The sequence below is a fragment of the Melanostigma gelatinosum genome (genome assembly GCF_949748355.1).
Source record: "Melanostigma gelatinosum genome assembly, chromosome: 20".
Lineage (NCBI taxonomy): Eukaryota > Metazoa > Chordata > Actinopteri > Perciformes > Zoarcidae > Melanostigma > Melanostigma gelatinosum.
The window spans coordinates 6,378,930-6,402,184 of record NC_136653.1 but is presented as its reverse complement, the minus strand read 5'-3'; the positions used below and the strand labels follow the sequence as shown (position 1 = coordinate 6,402,184).

General features: G+C 41.1%; 1 protein-coding gene across 2 annotated transcripts in view; it reads right to left on the bottom strand.

Moving 5' to 3' along the window:
* Nucleotides 1-2,245: 2,245 nt before the first annotated feature.
* col11a1a (collagen, type XI, alpha 1a) overlaps nt 2,246-23,255 on the bottom strand; it is an 84,451-nt gene continuing 63,441 nt past the window's right edge. For both annotated transcript variants that reach the window (XM_079291914.1, XM_079291913.1), the window contains exons 44-67: nt 23,018-23,071; nt 22,835-22,888; nt 22,420-22,527; nt 19,809-19,862; nt 19,675-19,728; nt 19,509-19,562; nt 18,908-18,961; nt 16,938-17,045; nt 16,505-16,558; nt 16,283-16,336; nt 15,213-15,266; nt 12,458-12,511; nt 10,921-11,028; nt 10,550-10,603; nt 10,345-10,398; nt 9,415-9,522; nt 8,394-8,447; nt 8,278-8,313; nt 8,132-8,185; nt 7,755-8,001; nt 7,053-7,165; nt 6,546-6,614; nt 4,892-5,125; nt 2,246-3,592 (exon numbers count right to left, since the gene is read on the bottom strand). In XM_079291914.1, the coding sequence (XP_079148040.1) occupies nt 3,446-3,592; nt 4,892-5,125; nt 6,546-6,614; nt 7,053-7,165; nt 7,755-8,001; nt 8,132-8,185; nt 8,278-8,313; nt 8,394-8,447; nt 9,415-9,522; nt 10,345-10,398; nt 10,550-10,603; nt 10,921-11,028; nt 12,458-12,511; nt 15,213-15,266; nt 16,283-16,336; nt 16,505-16,558; nt 16,938-17,045; nt 18,908-18,961; nt 19,509-19,562; nt 19,675-19,728; nt 19,809-19,862; nt 22,420-22,527; nt 22,835-22,888; nt 23,018-23,071 (2,034 nt within the window). In that variant the 3' untranslated portion in view covers nt 2,246-3,445. The remainder of the gene's footprint in view (nt 3,593-4,891; nt 5,126-6,545; nt 6,615-7,052; nt 7,166-7,754; nt 8,002-8,131; nt 8,186-8,277; nt 8,314-8,393; nt 8,448-9,414; nt 9,523-10,344; nt 10,399-10,549; nt 10,604-10,920; nt 11,029-12,457; nt 12,512-15,212; nt 15,267-16,282; nt 16,337-16,504; nt 16,559-16,937; nt 17,046-18,907; nt 18,962-19,508; nt 19,563-19,674; nt 19,729-19,808; nt 19,863-22,419; nt 22,528-22,834; nt 22,889-23,017; nt 23,072-23,255) is intronic.

Genomic DNA, 23,255 nt, shown 5'->3' with positions numbered 1-23,255 from the left:
TCCAAAGAAAGAAAGATGAAAGGAAATTCCAAAGTCCATTGCTTTTGCTCAGCACAGACTTGTCAGTTGTTATTATGTGGATTTGTTTTGTACTCTTCGAAGAGAAAATAAAAGGTTTAGCGGTGGTCAATCCTTTGAGGTGACACAGCCCATCGCTTACATTTCTTCCAAGGAGCCTGAGGAGGACTGAACACTAATTAGGTCTCTTTTTTCCCCCCTCATAATTTCAAGGAGAGACGAGGAGTTGCAAGATTGCAGCGCTCTGGGTGTAACAACCAGCACAGGTTTAAAAGATTCATAATTAGAAACACTGTGGACACTCAGGATGAATCCAAAGAAATCTTGAAGATAGAGGGGCAGAGATGAAAACGTGAAGCAGTTGTTTGACATTTCAGTGAATTCGCTCATTCACTTTCTTGCCGAGAGTTGGATGAAAGATTAATACCACTTGCCTGTCTGTTCACTACATAGGCCTATGAAGCTACAGCAGCTGGTTAGCTTAGAATGGGGAAACAGCCGGAGGGTAACAAAATTTGCCTTCTAAAGCTTACTAATTACTCTACCAATTTATGTATCGGTTGTTTGATTCGTACAGAAACTGGCAAGCAAAAATAACAATTATTTTCATGACAGAGACTATGTGGACTAGTTTTGGCTCGGAGCAGTTACCAAGCAACCAGCAGGGATTACAGGAAATTACTGGTCCCATCCTGGAAAATGTGGTATGCCAAATTGTTTTTCTGAGGATGGCAAAATCACGAATCTCCCTACTGTGCCTCTGATTGGCTACTACTGTTGGTTGGTTAGGTTAAGGCATGAGGAGTGACATTGGTTCGGGTTAGGTTAAGAATATAAAGAATACCAGGATAAGCCAATCAGTGGCAAAGAAGGGCGGGTTATACCTTTGCCATTTTAGAAAAACAAAATATAGAGTCTGGCACACAACTCCCTGAAAATGATAAATTGTTGTTTTCACTCTTTGGTTTTTTTATGCTTTAAACAAAAAATATATGGAGTGCCTTGGTAGCCAAGTATTTACGGCGTGCATATAATGGCAACATCCCGGTTTAAATCCCTCCATGGGACAGTCCTCCATCAAAAATAAGATGAAAAATGCCCAAAAGATCTTTAAAAAACAAACAAGATGCAATGTGTTAATTAGAGAGTTTTACAGGTGCTGGTACGATGTTTTTGTGACCTTTGAACAGAAGCAGGCAAGATATTAGATAAGCTAACCAGCCGCTGGCTGTAGCTTCATAATACTGTACAAACATGAGAGGACGCTAACGTTTGGCAAGGATTAGAATAAGAGTATTTCTCAAAATGTAAAACTTTTGCTTTAAGTTTTCAATTCTGCCCCTTTACCCTTAAAATGTCATTGATTTTTTCCCGAAAGTGTTGACAGTATGTTAAATCATTGAGCTTCAGAGGTGCTGGTAGGCCCTGTCTTACCTTAAGACAGAGTCAGGCTCGTTATTATTAGCAGTTTTAGACTTCATGCTAAGATAAGCCAACCACTAGATATCTACTGGTCAGATGGGAGTGGTGTCACATCTCTATGTGAACAAGGCTCCCTTCCTGTGCTTTGCCGCAGACAACAAACTCTTTCCCAAACTCTTTTTGTCAGACACAATTTCCCAATTGTCTCACTCAGAAGTCACACATGCTGTTTTTCTTTGAGGAAACAATCAAAACACTCACAGGTAATTGGAAGGTGATGAAGACAAATCCCACATCGCTCTATCGTCAAATTGAAATTCAGATTTGGTTTGAAAGGTTTTTGTCATAGAAAAGAATTCCCATTTGTCACACATAGGCAAAGATTACTGTGCTAAAAAAACCTTCCAACTCTAAAGGAGTCTCCCTCCATTCTGTATAATAAGCCTTTATATTTACCACTATCTGAATAAAAACAAACACATATTCAGTGGCGTTAAAGGGCTTTGTGTGTGTGTGCTTCTTAGGCAAACACAGTGAGCTGTACCTCAAGTCCACAGCCATACCTTCTCAGAATGGAAATAAGAAAATATAGGAACATTTAAATAGGGAGGTCTTTTTTTTCGTTCTTTCTATGACAAACAAAAGGAGGCATTTTATTCACGTCTCCATTCATGTACTCCGAATGAGAAGAACCTAATGTCAGAGTCTTTGTTGAAGTAACAGATCTTTGATTTAAAGCAGTTGACATGTACAGTAGGTAGATCTACTCCAAAGTCCTCTTACACAAACCATTGAGACATTCAGCTCACTGTTGTTTAGAATCCAGTTTTTAATATTTAAATGAACTATAAAAAGCACATTAAAACATTTTCTCATTGTAGTTACAAAAAAATGGGTCACCTAAAGGGCTTCTCATTGCATTCACAGAAGGATTTGAACAGTGGATGTCTAACAGTTAACGTATTTCTCTGTTTAAAAAAAATCCCCACCCAAATATATAAACTTAATTGCTTAACCAAGGTATATACAGGGCATAACATCCTTGCATCTTACAGGTTATCAAGAAAGTTTGAGGTATACAACCAAAATAAAAAGCCTGTCAGAAAAATAAACGGGAAAAAACAACAAATAGAATTAAATAAAGGAAAAATTAATGCCATGATTGCTTCCTACTAGCACAGGATCACAACATTAGTGGGAGATGTTGTGGGATACGTGCTGCTGTGATACTTCCAGCTGTTTCACCCACGGTCACAAGGGCAAAACTGCAAATAACCTCAAGCTTTGGACTATCAATATATACAAAGGGAATACAGTCTAATTTAGCAATAGAGAATTGTTTGAATGCTCACTTTATTTGCTTTATGACAAATACACAGTATGTGTTGAACACAAAATATCATTATCAATTTATTTGATTGGATGATGTCTTTAACTTACACTGTATATCTTTGAACCAACATTGAAATTAAAGAGCCGGAAGCAGAATCTGATACACATGCAAGTTTTGAAAGTGGATTCAGAAATAACAGTATTGTACAAAATAATAATTACAGTATTTTTTTTCATATAATTATCAAAATACACCTTCTTTCTTAGCACCTCTTTATATTTTTGTGTGTTTTGAACAAGCACCATTGTAGTCGTTTTCATACAGCACCTGGAGAATCCAGAGAGGAGGTCTGTTTCCCCTTATGTCGCCTGACCTCCTCTTGGTTACCTCTGATTCACCCTCCTCTGCCACGCGTTTAATGTCCTTCACCTTTGCTTCATAACGTGGTTAAGTCATGTGGTTCGAGCCCTACAAGGGCAGCAAGTATTTTCCTGGGTTACACGTACATACATGGAAAGACATGTTTGCTACACCATCTCTTATTCAAAACTTGCATGTGGCATAGAAAAGGGTGGGGGGCTAGAAATGGGGTTTGGTGGTACCCAAAACATCTCAACTTGACTCTCTTTGCTTTCCCCATCAAGTCCTTTTTTTTTCTTTTTTCATTTTTATTTAGCCAAGGAAGCAGATGGGTCCAACTTCAAACCCAAACTTCTGGTTAGGGTCCCCAAAGTCAGTCAACATGACATCGATGATGGGAACCTGATCGATTTTGGGAGTATTAATCTCCATCACAGTCTTTCCATAGCCCTTCCTCGTCTGCAACAAGAGAGACACAGAGAGACAGAGGAACCAATTAGACATGCAAATCCAAAAGCACACATACTGTCACATGTTTCTAACTGCACAAAACACTTTTTCTGTGTGTTCATGCTGATCATTAGGTCAGTCCACTTCCTTTAGACCTGAGCTACTGGGAAAACGTTGCTAATGTGTCTGAGAAGAGTCGGGCTTTTCGAAGGCATCAGCTGTCATCAGCTACAATAATAGCTTCCTGCTCTTCCTTGTTTCACCACAATTGTGATACCATTTCAGGATAAATCGGTCTAGGGCAGGGGTGCCCAATACGTCGATCGCGGAGGTCGTGCGGGTAGATGGCATGCCATTCAAAATAAATGAGATGTCCGCATGGCATTTGCCACTTGATGTTCTAACACACGGGTCACCACGTATGCGCGGTCAACCGCGCGAGCTACTGCAAAACTCCGGCGAGCTAATTAGTTAGCCTTCCAATGTATTTCTACTAAAGAAGCTGCAGCGCCATGATTTGGGAAACTTCCAAAACCTGCCGTCAGAACTGGAGACTCAGCGGAAGGCGTGTGCGTAACTTGACAGTGCGCGCTGCACAGAGCAGGTTGACAGTCTGTCAGAGTTTGACAAACACTTTCCAGACTTTGCTTTACTCGAGCCAGTTGCTACACTTATGTGCTGCACATTTCGGGAAGATATTGAGGTTGATTTACTCGCATCAAAAATGTCAACGCTGTTTCACCTGAACTCGTCTGGAGTGGAGGATGAGATCCTGACACTGCAAGCTGACATTCAGCTGAAGTCCAGGGCTCATGGACAGTTTCCTCACAGAGGAAAAGTCCCCAAACATGAGGAAATGTGATACCTTTCTGACTGCATTATTCAGCTCTACTCATTTATGTGAGTCAGCCTTTTCCCACATGAAGAACATTAAGTCATACACCGTTCCACCATGACTGATGATCATTTGAAGTCTGCTTGAGGCGGATACCAGCAGCTACTGTCCGGACTGTGCAACTCTGGCCAATCCCATTCAGTGCAAGTCATCAGAGTAAGGTAATGACCAACAATGTACAGAATTGTATTGTGCCATAAGGGTTCATGCAGTTATGCAAGGTACGCCAACATATATTGTAAATATAAAGTATACTCATATATATATATATATATATCTATATATATCTATATATATATAGATATATATATACATATTCAGCATTTTTAATGTTGGTAGATCATTTTGACTTGGTTATTTTAAAAGTAGCTCGCAAGCCGAAAAAGTGTGGGCACCCCTGGTCTAGGGCTTACCGCACAACCGTCAGAGAGGGTCTTGATGTAAGGGTTATTGTCATAGGACATCTCCTCATCGTTGGCACCCAGGAAGCGCAGCGCCTTGTCGTAGCTGTCGCTGGTGGCGTCGTGCCACGCCACAGACTGGTGGCAGCTGTAGGTGAAGTTTTGCCTGGCAGAGGCTGTCAGTAGTCTGAGGAAGGTCATCTGTACCATGTTTATTGAGTTTCCATCCACGTCAACATAGGAAAACTGTTGGTGGGCAAAGAGAGAGTAAGAGGTCAAAGGAAAGAAGCAAACATGGCTCCAAACTTTTTACTTAACAGTTGGATTTATTCATTTGTTTAATGAAAAATATAATAAAAAAATACAAGCAATATAAGAAAAGAGATGTGTAAAAATATGGAGAAAAAGAAATACTGCTACTTGTATTATTACTCATAATAATAAAATAATAATAATACAGCAATTAGAAGACAAAACATTAAAAGAAAGTGACAAAATACCACAATGCTCTCTAATCTCCGAAAACTATCGGAGCAAATTTCCAAGGCTAGTGGCTAATAGTTACAAGGTAACATTAACCCTGTGCAGTCAGAGGATTTCTACACTTAGGCATCAGTTAGTCTTGTGGTACTTTAAGTATCACATTGTCAACATCATCTAATTACTGTATTATATCTGGAGTCGTCCTCATTAGATTGACTGGCAGTATAGAAAACATGAGTATAGCACTGTTTGTTAAAATAGTTGGTCTCCATGTAAAGTACAGTCAGAAAACAGGGTTTTCAAAAGGCTCTGAAAGTTGTGCAGAATACACAGCACGCAAGATACATTTATACATCATTGTATTCTTTTTTGTGTGGTCATTAAATACCACATATACAGCACTTTGTGCAACAGTATACTCTTCTACTTTTCTATCTCTTTTAACGAAGCTTGAATCTAGAGCAACAAGAGGTCTACGGAACACACATGTCTGAATATGTACTTTGAAAGAGCCACCAGGAGATGTACTGTGCTGTGTAATGTTCTGTCACAGTCGGTCTTTTAAAGTCTTCTCTTTGTTGAAACACATCAGCATGACATGTTTGATGGAGCAGGGCAAACTTGTTTCTTTCATTTCTGACTACAAGAACTAGTAGCTGATGTTTACGGAGATGATTCTATCTGTTCAAGGGCAGAGAGAGGTCTACTGGAATGTTAAAACACTGAGGCATTCTGCTTGAAGCCTCTGTAATGTTGTATCGATGCTCTCTTCTTTGTATAGAACAGGCTAAGAATTGTAATGAGTTGTAATGGCAATAACTGAAAATGAGGCACTAGTTCAAAAGGCTGTAGATTATTTCAACTAAAAGCCAATCTGTGCATTCTCTCTGCTCTGGCCGTTCCTAAAATATGGACACACTCGAACCATTAGGCAGTTTGGGAGTTCTTTATGGGAAGCAACTTTGGGTCACTGCCTCACAACTTCATGGGTGGTGCTGCTATTTGAGTCAATTAGCAGCTGCTATTTGAGTCAATTAGCAGCTGCTTGCCATTTTGCAGTGTCCCTGCACAGGTACATAGGAGAGATGGAGCAATCCATTTAGTTTAGCACCGAGTGAAGGACTTTCTCTTTTGTGTGGTAAACTGAAGGAGACGGATGAAAGAAGAAGAAAAAAACACTTACTATTTTACCACGCTTAAATTCACTGAACCATGTCCCAGGGACTTCCGTGGGCCATGAAGATAGTCTGACCTGTGGAAAACCAGACAGGGCGGATTAATACTCGACATTATCATGGGCATTATATTCAGTTGTGAATGATGATGTGAACATTCAAATGAAAGCTAAGCCTAAAGGGTAGCTTCAAAGTTAGTCACCTGGGAGCAGAAGATGAACCTGTATACTTTTTTAATATCTTTGAAATATTGTTTTCACAAATTTCATAGAGTCAAATCATTCTGCAGTATTGGCCTTTTGGTGGTTTTTGTGTTGTTTGCACAAAAGCGAATATCAAAATCTGTACACGCTTAGCCCTGAAGTAAATCAGATGGCTTCCTTTGACAACTTCAGTCTCGCGCTGTGCCGTTTGTTGATGTGTTGGTTTAACACGATGGCTTAATATTTGATGAGAAATGATGATTAGAAACAGGCAGTTGTGAATCTTGTGGGTACAAAGCCAAAGTCACTTACTCCATTAGACTTGTTATCTGGATAGATGCAGCTTTCGCCCCCAGCGGTGAAGTTACAGTAGACTTTGAAGGAGTCCCCAGAGCAGCCTTGGTTTGGATCAATCCAATATTCGCCTACGGAGAACCAAGCACACTCAAACACCCTGTTCCACTGGCGTCCACAGAAAATGGATTAAAGCTACTTTTCAGAATTAAGTGTGCCGAATTTCTTGATCCTATTTGAAATTGTGCTTGAAAGTAATGTACTGCTCATTGTTATGGCTTATTCACAGCTAGATAATATATTATCATGCCTGAAGAAGGGGAAAATTGATGTGCAACAATTTTTGTCAAAACATATCGAAGTAAAATGAGTGATGATATCTATCTGAGGGCCCAGAGGTCGTGTCGAATTACTTAATCAATCTGTAGTAGGCGGACATTTACCAAAAGACACCAAAGGAAAAATGGGAAACGTTCGAACACGGATGAGTCCAATCTTCTCTGAGCAGTGTTCTCAAGTTAGTTTTTTCACTTGAGTGTCAGTGAGACAACCAGGTGTCTTGACCAGAATCTCGAGTGTCTCAATCCCAGAGGGATATGACGCTCTGCTGCAGCCTGACTTTGTGATTTACGCTGACAAGAGGGCTGTGTTTTTATTTCAATTTCTCTTTCAGCATCTCTTTACTTTCACGTCAAACACTCCTGCTTAGATTGAGCTTACCATCAGGGAACTCTGGGTGGCAGAGCTGCAGATCTTTGCATGTCCTGGCAGGGTTGTTTTGCGTGCCCATGGGGTATTTCATGCGTTCGATGTCCTGTTTGAGGTTGTTGAGTGAGCCGAAGATGTCTTCCATGCCCTCGCCGTAGTCCATGATTGCAGCGGCTGCGTCTGACTGCATGTCACTGGAGCGCTTGGTCTTCCTGGGTGACTGGATGGGCAGGGGCTGGATGACTTCACCTGGTGGGCCCTGTACGGTGTGGTGGGATAAGCTGTTTAAGATTTCATGCCAAAAGACTGACCATAGATGTTGTGCAATGCTACAGTACTGTGCCAATTTTAACTCAGTGGTAAAATAGGCAACAGTCTTTAATACTCACAGGAGGACCAGGAGGACCAATTGTACCAGTGTCTCCTTTTGTACCAGCAGGCCCCTGAGAGAAACATGCATAGAAACACGTCATCTCAGATACATCGAACATACACACAGTGAGACAATGCCTTTAAAAACTCTGAGAGTACTCACACTTGAACCCTTGGATCCTTTGGGACCTTGAGGACCCTGCATGAGATAGGACATAATAAGACATTGTATCATCAGTGTAGAATCTGAACGAATGACTGAATCAGTCAAAGACTTACAGGCAGACCAGGGGAACCTGGGGGGCCGAGAGGACCGGAGGATCCACCGATACCCTGTGAACAGATGAGATGAAATCAGAAGTCAGATATACATCAAAGGATGATAGGAGACAAAATTATTATTGTGAGGCTTGAATGAGTGAAATGAAAAAGCTAGACTAAACTGGCAAAGGACCAGGGTTATGTATACATAGTTTATGAGCTGAACAAATGCATAATGAGCTTTCTTATGAATGTCTTTATTTTAGCAATCAAGAAAAGGCCAAACCCAGCAATTCACAATCTCATGGCTCAATTTTGTCAGAAAATAAAGACAAACAATATGAGGCCTATTTTCAGTCATTAAAATAGAAATGGTAAACTGAGTGGAAACCTTTTTGAAGCCCTTGAGCTCTGAGAAAAGGAGACGTTATGATTTCATTCGGCTTAATGTCCAGATACTTAATCGGACCCATCATCTTAAATCACTAAGCCAGGTCAGTACAAGGGCCACAGCAGGACAGAATAGCACATTCAGTCGTTCTGCAATGTTTATCTGGAATGGATGAAGGCTGTCATAAGTCCTTTATCGAGTCTGAGATACAACCTTCTGTCAGCACTGATTCCTGCTTTAGTGCAGGGCTCAGTGGTGGAGAAAAATATCTTCATTTTAATGAAAAGGAAACTCTTTTTTTTGTGTTTTCCACAATGCAGGTATATTATCACAGCGGGCGTCAGATACTCAGAAATGGATCACAATGGGTGGAAGTTGTGTTAACAGTGAAAGGTTCAAACGAGATGCCTCAAAGTCTTGTTAACGTTGTGTTTTTACACCCTTTGAGCAATGTGAACGAATAATCCAATCTGTCAGAAGCCAGAACCAACACAATGTTAGCTCTGCACTGCATTGCCTTTTTCAGTGGGTTTTGGTCAACAGCCTGTGCCTGTGGTAAGACCTTTGGCAGCAGTGGAAGGGCAGCAGGTGGAGGGCAAATGGCCCGAGGACCAACGAATGGACCAATGGAGCGTATCAATTACTTACACCATCGCCTTTGCCACCGGGAGAACCTTGGGGCCCGGGCAAACCTCGGTCTCCCTTCTCTCCTTGCTCACCAGGGGGTCCGATCAGGCCAATCAAACCTGGATGACCCTGCAGGACAAAAAGAGTGAACAGCAATGTCCCTTTGTTTACTTGAACTTTAAAGCTATTGCCTACATGTCTGACATGGGCAAAACTCGAATGGTTTTCTTCCCAAAAACGGCAAAGCACATGGGAGGCTGTGAAGAGCGACGTATCATTACAATACAACTCCTCAGGCTTTATAATTGAAATGTCTCTGCTGAAAGAGAAACACCAAAATAAATAACACAAAATACTCACAAACAATTCACGACACAAAGATGATGACTTTGAAAAACGCAAGCCCTCTTACCAGGGCCAATGATTTGACAGTATGAAAAACGCACAACTCGCAACACGGTGTCTCTATTGTGGGCTTTTAAACTGCTCTCTCTCAAGCCATCATGTCAGTGTGTGGGAGGCAATTTAGACAGAGTAATGTGTGCTGTCTGAATATCCTTTGTAGTTGTATTTCACCAGCAAATTTGACAGTGGCAGCGAAGAAAAGAGCAAGATTAGACAGATTGGAGTGATACATCACAACTAGCTGCATATTCAATCCTATTGAGAGTTTTTCTGATACAGCAGCTGTGGCAAAAACTACTTTTGTTTCCTAAATGTTAACATATGCGCTAATATAAACGCTGCTTTGTAATTCTAAAAGATGCCTTGCTTATGATCAATTGCAGCCGTGGAAGCTTTGTGCTCGTGGTGGGCAGCCTTGACTGGAGTCTGAACCTAGATCACGATCCCCAGGTTCCTTTCACCGCTTTCATGTTTGTCTTCTAGCCTATTTGAAAGTGGAAAGTGAAAGAGCTTGCAGTCAGACACAAGAAGAGACGCTATGCTCACCTTTTCACCTTTAGACCCAGAGTCACCTTTCAGACCAGGAAGACCAGGAGGACCCTAAACAGCAACAGCAGAAGAAAAGGGAGAAAAATTAGACAGGACAGGTTTCAGCTTTCTTCGTTTAACCTGACTTAAGGACTCCAACTCTAGCTGGATGGATAAATGTGAGAAAGACGGAGAGAGGGAGAGTGATTTTATACATACTAACCATCGGACCAGGTGGGCCATCTTGTCCTGAGGAGCCGGGCAGTCCTTGTTCACCCTGTGAAAAGCCATTCAATTGCAGTGAGCATTATAGCGTCCTGTATTTCCTCTGGCCTGCCATTGATTTGCTGTGCTCAGCATGATGATTAATAGCCCAAACAGGGGGAAAAAAAGAGTGCTGGAATAAACAAGCACAACTAATGTATGAGCCAAATGGGTGTATTGATTATTCCATGAAGTCTATCATCATACCTTTTTATGTGTGTACACTGTGGGTGTGTGCCTGTGCTTGACCATGCTGGTGTGTTTGAGAGTAGAGCTGCATGCATATGCAGTGTATCACAGGAAACGTTCGCTGTTGTATCTCAGACTTACGACAGGACCAGGGATTCCACGCAGACCCTCTGGACCGGGCTTTCCTGAAGGTCCCTGGGGTCCAACCGGTCCGGTTTTACCCGCCGGACCCTCGGAACCTGCCTCTCCCTGTATACAAAGGTTTTGAAAGCATGACTCAGGTTAAAAAAATACAACACAATTTAGGAACTGAAGCTTATTTTTCCTGGCGGAAAGTAGCGTACACCTGACATATTAATTGAATGTATTTGTGTCAAAGCAGCTGTTATTTACCGATATTTTGAGAAGCTTTGAAATACACATATAGGGATTGATGACATTTTATGAGACATTACAACTTTGAAAAAAAACATCAGTCAAATAAACAAAGTGAACACTCTAGAGGTAGATGCCATGAGGTTGGTATATCTGGTTCAAAAATCTAGATGTATAAAAGTGTGGTAGTGGTATCGAATAAAAAAATCTTCTTGTACAACTTCTAAAATGTGTTCCACATAAAGAACTCTTGATATGTCAGGTTTTTCCTGGAGCCTATCTTGGTATCCTAGAGTACTCGTATCAGCATTCAGCTGCAGGCTGCTTCTAGCTTTAAATTATGCTGAGATAGTATGCGGTGTGTCGATCGGGAAAATGGGGACAAAGAAACAAGAGTCTGAGTTATCAAATGAGAAAAAAGGCTCTTGTTCCTCCAAATGAGGTTGAGGACAGGCACAACAATATACGGTGCTACATCCTGCCGTGTTTTCATTCTCGGGTCATGATAAAATGAGTATGGCCTCAGGATCAGAGTCTGCCACGGCTGACGGAAAAACGTCAATATGCACAGACTAGACAGAGCTCATGAAAGCAAGTTTGAGCTGCAAGGCTTTCACAGGGTACAGGCTTATAGCAAATCTCTCCTTTACTGAGATTATTACAATCACAGCTGTAATTCTGTTGGTTTTTTTTGGAATTTCAAGATTCAGATCTATCAGCACAAGTTCAAGGCCATTTCATGAAGGTCGTCTTTCAATGCAAATATTTCCAAAAATGCAGCATATAAGCAGTTAATAATACTATCATACCACAGTAGTATAGTTTTCACTATACTACTATATTACTATAGTATAGTAATGTACTTTTGAACAGATTAGCTGAGAGGAGTGGGATGTTTTTGTAGTAAATGTCATTTATATTCAGCGTGCTCATGCTGCTGATGATTGATTCTGCCCATGCACAAAGCAACAGATCATATGTATAGATTTAGACACTGATGAAACAAGGAGATTGGTGTCAAAGAAGTGCTAACTCAGAGAGAAAAGCATGATGACTGAATACTTGGGCGCTTGATTGTTTTTGTCTTGAAATTAAGCCACAGTCCAATGCAAGAAACAAGTGAATCTCAGTTTTACTCAAATAGTCTGCATCCATAAATGTCCATCTAATCTAGGGTGGAAATTTAACTACTTCTGCGTTTTGGTGCTTTTAATTCAAATGGGGGAACAATGTGTGTACGGTGAGCAGCCAAAGGACTTCCTGAGACGACTCTAGTGTGAGAAGGACGAGTTGATTTTGTTACCTTAGCGCCCTTCTCTCCTTGCCTGCCCTCTGACCCAGCAGTCCCCGGAGGTCCCTGAGGAAGACGACAGAACACTTGCTTTAGCATTGTAACACAGCATCGACACACACCAACTGTACAAAACAAAAGTGAATGTTCATCGTTGACCTTCCACAGTATTTCAGAGGTTGACATCAGTAAGCAAAACAAATCATCAGCACTAATGAAGCGCCTTGGTACCCCGGTGGTTACAGGGCATGCTATGTAACCGCAACGTCCTTGGTTCGATTCGGGCTTTTTGACCTTTGCTGCGTTTCTCTCTGCCCCATCTCAACTGTCCTCAAATGAAGGTGGAAATGTCAAAAAATAACTCTGCCGCCTCTTGGTATTTCAGTTTAATTTCAGCACAATTGTCTTGCCTGATAAGTACTTGGTGGATGCTGTCTTCAGACGGATGATAATCCGATGGCCTTGAATCTGCACTACTTCAGGGATCAAGATCTATTTGAGTGACTTGGACTTGTCTGCGCACTAAAACATACAATCGTGCGGTGTAGTAATGTGCTAACACACACAGAAAACACACCGCCTTCTTCAGTCATGCTAAGGGTTGGCAGGTCGTCTTTTCTGACTGGTCAGGAGCTCTCAGGCCCACAACTATTTCTTTCAACTCCACCTCCAGTCGTCCCTCTTCAAAACCACTCTCCATCCAAATTCCATTCTCATCTTAGCTGATGGAAGCCTGAGTGCTATTGACTGGGAGGCTATGGAGTGAGCTCGCCCCCGTGCTTGGAGCTTTCATCTTCTCCTGATGTGTACCTCTAACTGGTGGGGAAGAGGTGGGCTCTTGACCAGCACAAAGAGCCATTTCAATTCTAGCGCGATACACAGCAGTCAACGTGTAGGTGTGTTAATCGCGTTCAGGTTGCCACGGCACCTTTTGTTGGCTCTGCAGCATCAGGAATATGAGACACTTTATTGCTGTTCTTAATTGCATAAAATGGTTACCAGTGACTTAGAACAGATGAAAGGTAAAACATTAAGTCGTGACCTTAACCAAAAGCCAGATGAGGCTAATAACTTTTAGATATTTATTTTTTCAAGCAGCAAAGTTGAATGCATATCCAGTGTTAAGGCAGATGAATATAAAAGGTGCTGCTATGCTAAATGGACTAATTCAGAATCAGAGGCTGTGCTGGGGAGATTTAAGGATTGTTGCAATTTTCTACAGGCGAAAGGCAGCGAAGACACAAAAAGAGCCAACAGATCCTAAACAACTCTTGCTGCGCAATTATGTATTCAAAGGAGCAACCTGCCGGGTAGCAGCCGGGATCATCGTACGGCCCTTTCTTTCTCTCAGCGATTAAAGACCTATGAGTGATAAAATAGCCCTTTCCCTTACCATAATCCCGAGGCCATTTGGTGCAGCAGATGCTGATACCATGCTAAATACTGAGAATGTAAATTTCATTGGGCATATTTGAAAAAGCAATCAACCCTGGTTTAAAAATGCACGACATGTCGTTCTTTGAAATGCAGCCAGTCACTTGAGATTGTGACTTTTCTTTCAAATTCAGCAGAATAGCTGCTTATTTTCATGTGGACTTTGAGCTCCACATCATATTGGAAATATGTTAATGTTCCACATCAGACGTGTGCATTCAAAGAGTAGCTTCCTGGCTTTGATATTTCACTCATTTATCGCCACCTCATACTGTAGGAGACGAGATAGAGTGAGAATGGACATCATAGAATCTCTCGTTAACTACTCCCTTCAAACTATCCAGAGTTCTATGGAAAAAAACTCATTCAGACACTACAAGTCCGTTTGTGTTTACTTTGAGTCCACTTTAAAGGGTATAATAATTATCACCATACATTACACTATATAGTGAGCAGTGAGTGATTTCGGACACAAACATCAACTTTCAATGTGTTCAAATATTTGTATTCGGATTCAAGTTTTTTTTTAAAGTAGACACCCAGTTCCGCTGGTAGGCTGACAAAAATGTGATGATAATCACATCACAATCGACACATTAAAGGTTTGATTTTATTTATTTCTTTTTTTGGTGGGCACTGCTAAAGCCCACCCTTCTCTCCTCATAACAACTTTACCACGTCCATGTTATGCCTTTGTTTTGCTCCGACTGTCAGTCAAGCAGCCATGGATCAATAATGTGTCAGACTCGCTATCTCTCTCTCTGCTTTCTTCCCACTGCCGTCAATGAGTTTGGAACCCGCGGCTCCTTTTTCCTGCTATTTTTCGGTAAGCCTTTTCAATTTCTTGCTAAGAGAAAAAAAATAAAGATTCATGATTTTCACATCCTGCCATTCATTTCTCAACAGGCTTTGAGGGAGATTTCTTTGCAGACAGCAAAACGGCTTGACCCCTTAAATCTCCCACTTTGTTTTCCCCACTCTTCTTTCAATGAGAATGAATCTCTCCTGCTTTACTGTCAAGATTGAGTTGTTGAGGAGGAGTTGTTGCAAAGCGAGGCGCGATACCGGCCTGTTGGCTATGAAGCCAGAATACAATGCCAACAGATGCACACTCCCTTCATCTATTTTAAAATAGAGCGAAGACATTTCACAAGGGCTTGTTGAGTCATGATTTTAACACGAACAAAAGCTTTGGTCAGCAAGAGATTTCATATCAAAGCAGCTCACTCTTGCAATGATAAAATGCCAACAATGGGGACCATCAGACTGGCCTATCTTGAGATGTGCAAATAAAATGCTGCAGTACTCTTAGTTTTAATGTTCACAGACTTACTCTCTTGCCAGGTGGTCCAGATGGGCCAGCTTCTCCTGATGGACCTGGAGGTCCCTGAAAACAAGCAAGGAGACAGGAGATGCATGATGCCATTACAGACAATAAAACAAGTTGTATTAACAAATGAGTCAGGGCTGGTATGAATTTTGATGAGAGAGCAGCATGCTTCACTAAATCTCTCGCTACGTCTGCCAAAAAGGACAATAACGCACAGAGCATATTAACATTTAGGGAACATTCAACCCGGGATAGTCCAAAAGAGTTAAGCCAAAACCAAAAGTTGGATGAGTCACTTTACTGCCTGAAATAATACGTGCTGTGATTCCTGACACACTCTCATCCAATTATCTCTGAGTTAATTGCAAGCAAATCCAACCAATTTTTTATCATTTGCATTGGTGAATATTTGGCAGTTATTGAGCTGTTTTATGGGTTGAGTACACAGATACGTGGAAATTCGAATAACAGGCGGATAGATTTCCTTTCAAAGAACACTGAGCCATTATATGAAGTTAAACATGTTTTAATATACCTTCTAAGCACAATTTTCGACTGCAGCGTTTCAGTATGCAATCATAAACATTCATTCATTCATTTAAAGTTCAAATGTGCAACATTCATGGAGTTGATAAACTATTTTCTGTGGTATTCTTTGGCAATGGCAGAGGCTCATTTACATTCATGAATGTTAATGAGAGATGTGATTAATTGCGCTCTACTCAGGGCTCGCACATTATTGTTTGGCTTTTATTTCTAATCAAACTTAATGGATCTGCAAAGCAGGTAAGTCCATTTACCCTACATCCAAGAGTATGGAGTAAATGTAATGATTTACAATCTGCAGTGTAAATTATTGACTGACGATGTAATTACAGCTCTTACTGCAGGAAACATTTTGGTGGACTACTTTAATGTAAAATAAACGTAAACAAGACACATTCATACTCATTCGTGAATAGTAGCTGATTGTTGAGCTCATTACATTGTATTAGGTGTTTGTAAAGCCTACGTGATATATACTCATGCAGTCATTTGTTTCATCCAAATAATGTGAAGATACAACAACTTACAGGCTGACCGGCTTCGCCATCGTCTCCTTTCTCTCCTGATTCTCCATCAGTGCCCTGTAAGAGAGAGATGTGCTGGATCATGTCTGTCACGGGAAATATTCATCCTCTACTTTAATAATCATACAGTTTCATTCATGGATGATTCCCATGACAAAAACCTCAATCATTGAATGTGTATGGGCCGATATAGAGTGAATATTGCTTAAGAGATTTCATACTTACAGCAACACCTGCCTCTCCAGGAGGGCCAGGGTCTCCAGGGAATCCAACGGGTCCCTTTAATGGAGAGATATGAAACGCATCAGTGGAGCAACAGAAACAGGATACAGGTATTAAGGACATGGACAGGAATTCAGACCGTGATTTAGTCCTGGCGTACCTGGTAACAACCGTTGAAGGCGATTTGATGGACTTAATGATGACGTTGCAAATCCATGAGAAAAAGCGTCACTTTATGCTATTACCACGCAGGCATAAAATATAATCCTCCCCAATAAAAAGGCTTTTAAGTTCTTGAATATGTGATAGAACAGAATTGCCTGCCTAACGGCCGGTGGGGGGACATTTCCTTTAAAGCAGTACATTTAAGCCTGTTAGACTGAGTGACAGAAAAGATTTTTTTTTTATTGATTTTGAGAGTATTTGGCGGACTTACAGGGTTGCCCTTTGGCCCGTCATCTCCAGGTGGTCCTTTGGCACCCGCAGGTCCAGCAGCTCCAGGGGGGCCAGCCTCTCCTTTCTCTCCTCTCTCACCTTTAGGGCCCTACAGTGATGGGGGGTGTGGGTGGGGGCATTCATTGCATCAGCACAGTACCACAGGGTGCAGCAACAACAGTCCACATTGAGCTGAGCTCAGTGTGTAACAAAGGACAACAACTCTGGATGGTCAACAGTGCTGATGTGAAATGAGACTGAAAAGTTTTTTCCAGCACCAAGAGCTCTTTAGATATGAAGGTGATGTGCCGCTACAGTCTTGTGCGATATTATAAAGCACCTTTGCTCTGTGGCATGAAGGAATTCAGCCGATTCTCTGAATTGTGATTTGGTGGTAAATCTTCAGATGATTTTCATAAGATATTGTCCTGTATGTCCCCATTTGCTGCTCTACTCGGTGGAAACTCCTGACGGGATGACATATGACATGTATAGCTTTGAAGCCACATTACATATCGAGCTAAAAGCAACATGTTAATCACAGTTTAAGCATTGTATTTAATGTTTTTACTCCACAAACACTTTTTACAGTACGGTGACATCCACATCTTAATAGTGTTTTATCACTTGTTGTATATTTGGCATGTATGTGGCTTCATGCATGTTTCATGTCTGTTTGTCTCGTGTTTGTCAGTATTGTGTGCAGTTTTCAGATGGATGATGGATGACGATGAACTTCAGCTGTTAGCTGTATTAAATTATAAAAAATGTTATTGCAGCAATTGTGTTAAATATTTTACATGGTGCCTTTCAAAATAAAGTTAATTAACAGTTAAATGTGTTCATTCATTTTTATGTTAGTAACTAATACAACATTATGTCTTAACACTTGTTAAAAGACAAAAGAAGAGCTGAACGGCATTGGCTTCAGATGCCTTAGATGAGGGGCTTAAGCTGCACACTGACTTTGGAAATGTCAATGACACCAGCAGTTTGATGGGAGCAGCAGGGGACATTATGAATGCTTGTCATCACGCTCCTCTGCCACTCCCACTGGAGATGAGCCATCTTTTCAATCTGCTGTTGTACCTCAATAATGATTAATGAGGGAGCAGAGCTAATAGAGCCATCAACGATGTGTGCTTGGTAAATGTTTAAAAAAAAGCAAATCAAATTGTCATAAATCTCTCTCTGGCAGTAACATGGAAAGCATATGGATATGGTAAACTTAAATCTTTCAGAATCTCTTCAAATTGAATGTGACATTCACTGTAACACTACAGCATATTAGAACAATCTAGCTGCTCGGTATTACAGATGATTTCCTCAATTTTTAAAGTATTTTACTTCTACACCTTTTAAGCCATGAAAACAGGGTAAATCACAGCTAAAAGCTGTACTCAGCAAAGTGGGTGTTTTGATGCCAACTTGCTTCATGGTGTCTGCAATGATTGCTCTTTAGGACAGAAGCACCATGGCGTATCCTCTTGGTAATTATATTTTAAGAGTCCTGGAAGATACTCAATTTGGCAGGCCAGGTGGACATGCGGTGCAAAGCAGAAGAGCCATGCTGAGATGAACTACCAGCCTCAATGTGAGGAGCAATTACTTTCAGTGTGATGAATACAAAGTGTCACACTGAAGAAAAAAAACCTTCTTGTTAGATTGGCTTTTGCACTATATTTGCCGAAAGCTATCCATGAAGCAACTGTTTTCCTGATGATGAGGATGAGGATGTCCCTTATATTGTTACCTACCTTGCATTGCAAGCTACATTTTAAAATGTTTTCATGTAGAGCCCGACAAATATTCATGCTAAGGCTGGGTGGTATGCAAGATGATAAGCAAGATGCACTGTACACACAAACACACACGTGGTGGCACATACATACATGAGGACATACAAACATTATAAGAGATTCCTGGAACACATAATAGCAAACAGCAAAAACAAAATCAGAGCTCACTTACCCCGGTTCCAGCCTCTCCAGGTGGACCTGGGTTTCCGGCCTCACCTTGTTCACCCTGCGGTTAGACAAATGTCAGTGACCGGACAGATACACCTTCACCCCTCACACATGGAGAGCTTGCAAATTCAGATGCAGCATTGGAAAAAAGCCCCACCTACTCTACCAAAATAGTTCTTACATACTAACACTTAATGATAGCAACAACCGCCAGACATGCAACTTGACTAAGTCTATAATTCTAGTTGAAACAAGGGGGTTGAAAGTTACTGTGTAACAAGTGCCCCCTTAAAGAGTTGGTAGCTCTTCATTTTTCATACTCCAGAAGCATTTAACTGCCGGGGTAAAGCATTAAGCATTTATAGTGCAGCCATCTGCCAAATGGCAGTAAAATGCACGAATCTTGTTGGAAGCGTTGTAAAATAGACATTAATAGTGTCCAAGCACTAACTCAGACAAAAAGCCTTGGCATATGAAGTGAATGGACTGCATGTGGTAACAAATGGATGGTCTGACGTGGGCTAGACCAGCAGGTTCTCAGTCCTAATGCCCACCATCACGTTAGGCAGGCAGAACACCCTGGGGTGCCGAGTTGTGACTCTTACCTTCTCACCCACAGATCCCATGGGGCCCACACCACCTGGAGGGCCTTGTGGACCCTGCAGCGGGGGAATAAAGAAAGAGATGAGTCATCCTCCATCACCTTGGGAGAGAGGACACCTGATGATGTCCAGGCATTGCAACACATTCTTATCAATTAGCCATACGTACATCAGCTCCACTCGGACCCTGAGGACCTCTGGGACCAGGAGGACCAGGAGGGCCCTGCACAAAAGGAACACAGTGTTGTTAAAGTGCATTCAACGATTATAAGAGTGCTTACAAGAAGCAGATGTGTCTCTTACCATGGGGCCCACATCACCGTTCTCTCCCTTCTCACCAGGAGGTCCAGGCAGCCCCTGAGGAAAACAAAAATGAATAAGTCATTATATTATCAGAAAAGAAAATAATTATGTTAAAAGCACAAGGTGATGTTGAATGAATCAGTAATGGTGTTTTTCATGATTTACATTTGTTTGTGCTTGTTAAATGCATTCACAACAGCTGTTCCTGTTTGATATTTCATTTTTTTAAATTTGATTTGACGAATGGGATACATTGTAGTGAAGCACTGGAATATTAAATATATCTGTGGGCCAGAACATGCATTAATGAATCACTTGAATCCATGTTTTAAGTGCAGTCTAGTCCCACTCTGTGCAATTAAATATTCAATGAATATGCTGAGCAAGGTCAAGAACAAGTCTCCTACCAGATGAACCACATACCTTAAAAAAGAGTCACGAAATGTAGTGAAGAAGTCATTTCAGTTCTTATCCATACATAATATACCGAATATTTCAAACTGCTCTTTGAATGAGGAACGAGATATGGTCGGGCAAGTATGCCAGGTATTTAAAAACGCCTAACTTAGCTTGCCTGTGAAGATTTGAATGATGTATCAGATATCTCCATAACAGAGGTTGAAGCTTCCTTATCAATACTCAGGCAAAGGGGAGATGAGTTTGTTCTGCAATCTGTCCCCGGATCCACTGACATGTAAGACGAAGACTCCTCTCCTGTTTGCTTTCCCTTTTGTAGTCAGTAACAGCTTCATCTGAACTCAAAGGTGCAGACATAGAGCCAGCTCACTTATGCACGGTAAATGAGCAGCGTGGTCAAGACCTCATTTTGTCCTTATTTGCAAGTATTTTCCGTGGGTGCTGAAAAGTGTGTGTAGCTGCATGCTGATTCCTACCGTGCTGAGAAATCTCATCTGTGTAAAGGTCTCCTCTAGTCTGAGATCATTAGCGGCGCAACTAATTATGCAGCGTGGTAAATGTGCTCAATGAGGAACTGACTATCGAGCAGGTCAGTCCACACAATTAATGGAATGGCGATGGGAAGTGAATTACTTCCAATTAAAAGTCCATTGAATACAATCCTGCGGAGATAGGATAGTACCTTGGAAGGATGAGTAATAGTCTATGTAATTTCATCAAGACAATGACCCCAATCTCTGCAGTACACTCTTAACGTGTTTATCTTAAGGAGTTGATTACTAATAAAAAACAGATAATTACTAACAAATAAGCTCCTACGGATGTCCTATCTCATTAAATTATTATTCTGGTGATACAAAACATCATTACGCCTGGTTGTACTGTAGATATATTTTGATCAGGCTGATCTGGATTTCTTTTACCCTAATATTACCTTATTCTTTTCAGTCTGGCTACAGACTATGTCCTTGGATCTGTAGAGGCTACTTTACCACACACTTCTGAATTACATTAAATGCTGTATATATTAAAAAGCAAAATGTATCACAGATTGCAAAGCCCTGTTCTAAAGCGGTGGTTTAGAATGGATGTTGCCTTGGAATAAAGGTGAGGAGGAAAAAAAAGAAACAATGTTACTTGAGAGTTTGAACCACGTCATATGACATGGCATGTGTCACTCACAGCACAAACCTAATGCATGGCCTAGTATGTCAACATAACTTGACCCACAAAACAAAGCATGTAAGATGAATATGAAGTGATGCGCTGCATTCAGGATCCTGTCTTCTGCTCTTTAAAGGCAATTCCTCACCTGAAGAGCCAATCTCTCCAGCCATACATGGCTAACCAGGAAATGTCTTTTTTAAAACGATCTTTATGAAGCCAGGGCTGTGGCTCATAGACATTTCTATACCACAATGATGAGTTTTTGTGACAAGTTACAAGACCACAGAAGAAAAAATGCTGTCACCGAAACGTCAAGGTACAATGGAAGTACAGTGGAAGAAGGTCTGAGTCACAGGGGTAGAACGTCCACCCCGGCCAATGTCTGCTTCCACATTTCTGTATTTGTTGGACTAAATATTACAAAAAATATAAAGTACAGACTAAATGTATCAGAACTATAGCTTCCCCTCTCGGCAACAAAATGCAATATCCATTATCTAATGACATTGTCTCATAATGTCTTGTTTCATATCACTGACGCGCATTCTAGAACAAAACTTCAGCAGAAACAAGTAGCATTACCAAACCTCGATAGCAGAACTATTCATGACTTCTGACTTATAGTCTGAATCGTAGAGTGAGTCTTAAAAGCACAGAGCTGATGGAGTTGTGGAGGCACGATTAGCTTTTGTTCTGGCTTCCATTTGACGTTCATTTTGCTGGTAGAAACAGTGCTGCCTCACTGTTCCCCTGTGTCTTAACAAAATGCCTTTCATGCTCATTTAAAACCATTGAAATTCCGACAGTAAATTCATGATTTCATTTTCGTTGACTGAAGGCCGCAATGTACCCACAACATTGACACAAATAAAAGTAGCTATATAGCACTACTTCAAAAGAAATGCATGTACACAACAGGAACTCGATGAAGACTTTTACTTTGTAAAATAACGGCTTGCAATACTGAGAGAGTTGTTGGAGATAGCCGTTTACGTGACACAAACTGGATCATGTGAATGGTACTAACCTGCAGACCGATGGGACCAGGGGGTCCAGGGAAACCTCTGGAGCCTTCATCTCCCTTCTGTCCAAACATACCCTGCTGACCTCTGGGACCAGGCTCTCCATCAGCTCCCTGGGTAAACATACGCACACACATTTTTTAAATGAATTTACATCCGCATAATCAACTTTTATTTCAGACTCATGAGTCCATATAGTATCAAAACAACAACAACAACAAACAAATACAACAACATATAAAATACAATCTGAGGACATAGAGAAGAACGATACAAGGACACAAATAGTAAAGGTGCCGTAGAATACATTCACAAAATCATGGACCAGTGACACAAACTTCACTTGTGTGGTCTTCACAAAATAAAACAGAGGCTTGGTGTAGATCTGTTTCAACAGTCTTTGAGGACAGTTGTACTCACAGCAGGACCTGGGGCACCGATGGGACCTTGGAGACCAGCTGGACCAGGAGGACCCTGAACACAAACAAGAAAAAGCAACACACTTGTAAAAGTTTTCACACATCACCAACTCTTAAATGAATGTGAAAGATATATGTGCTTGTACAAGTAAGAAATGAATGGACTTTGATCCGCATCGTGTACCTGTTCTCCCTTGTCGGCTTTGCTTCCTTTCTGACCAGGCTCTCCAACCTCTCCCTGGGAAAGAGAAAAACACACACAAACACAACATCCGTCTCAGCTGAGCTTCACTTCTTCTCTCAACATCAACCGTGTATGAAAAGATCATTGACAAGCTTCACCTTACATGAACACAAACCACCATTATCTGCATTGATACTCGAACTGTATGGATGCAGAAATATGGTGAAGTCACTTTTGT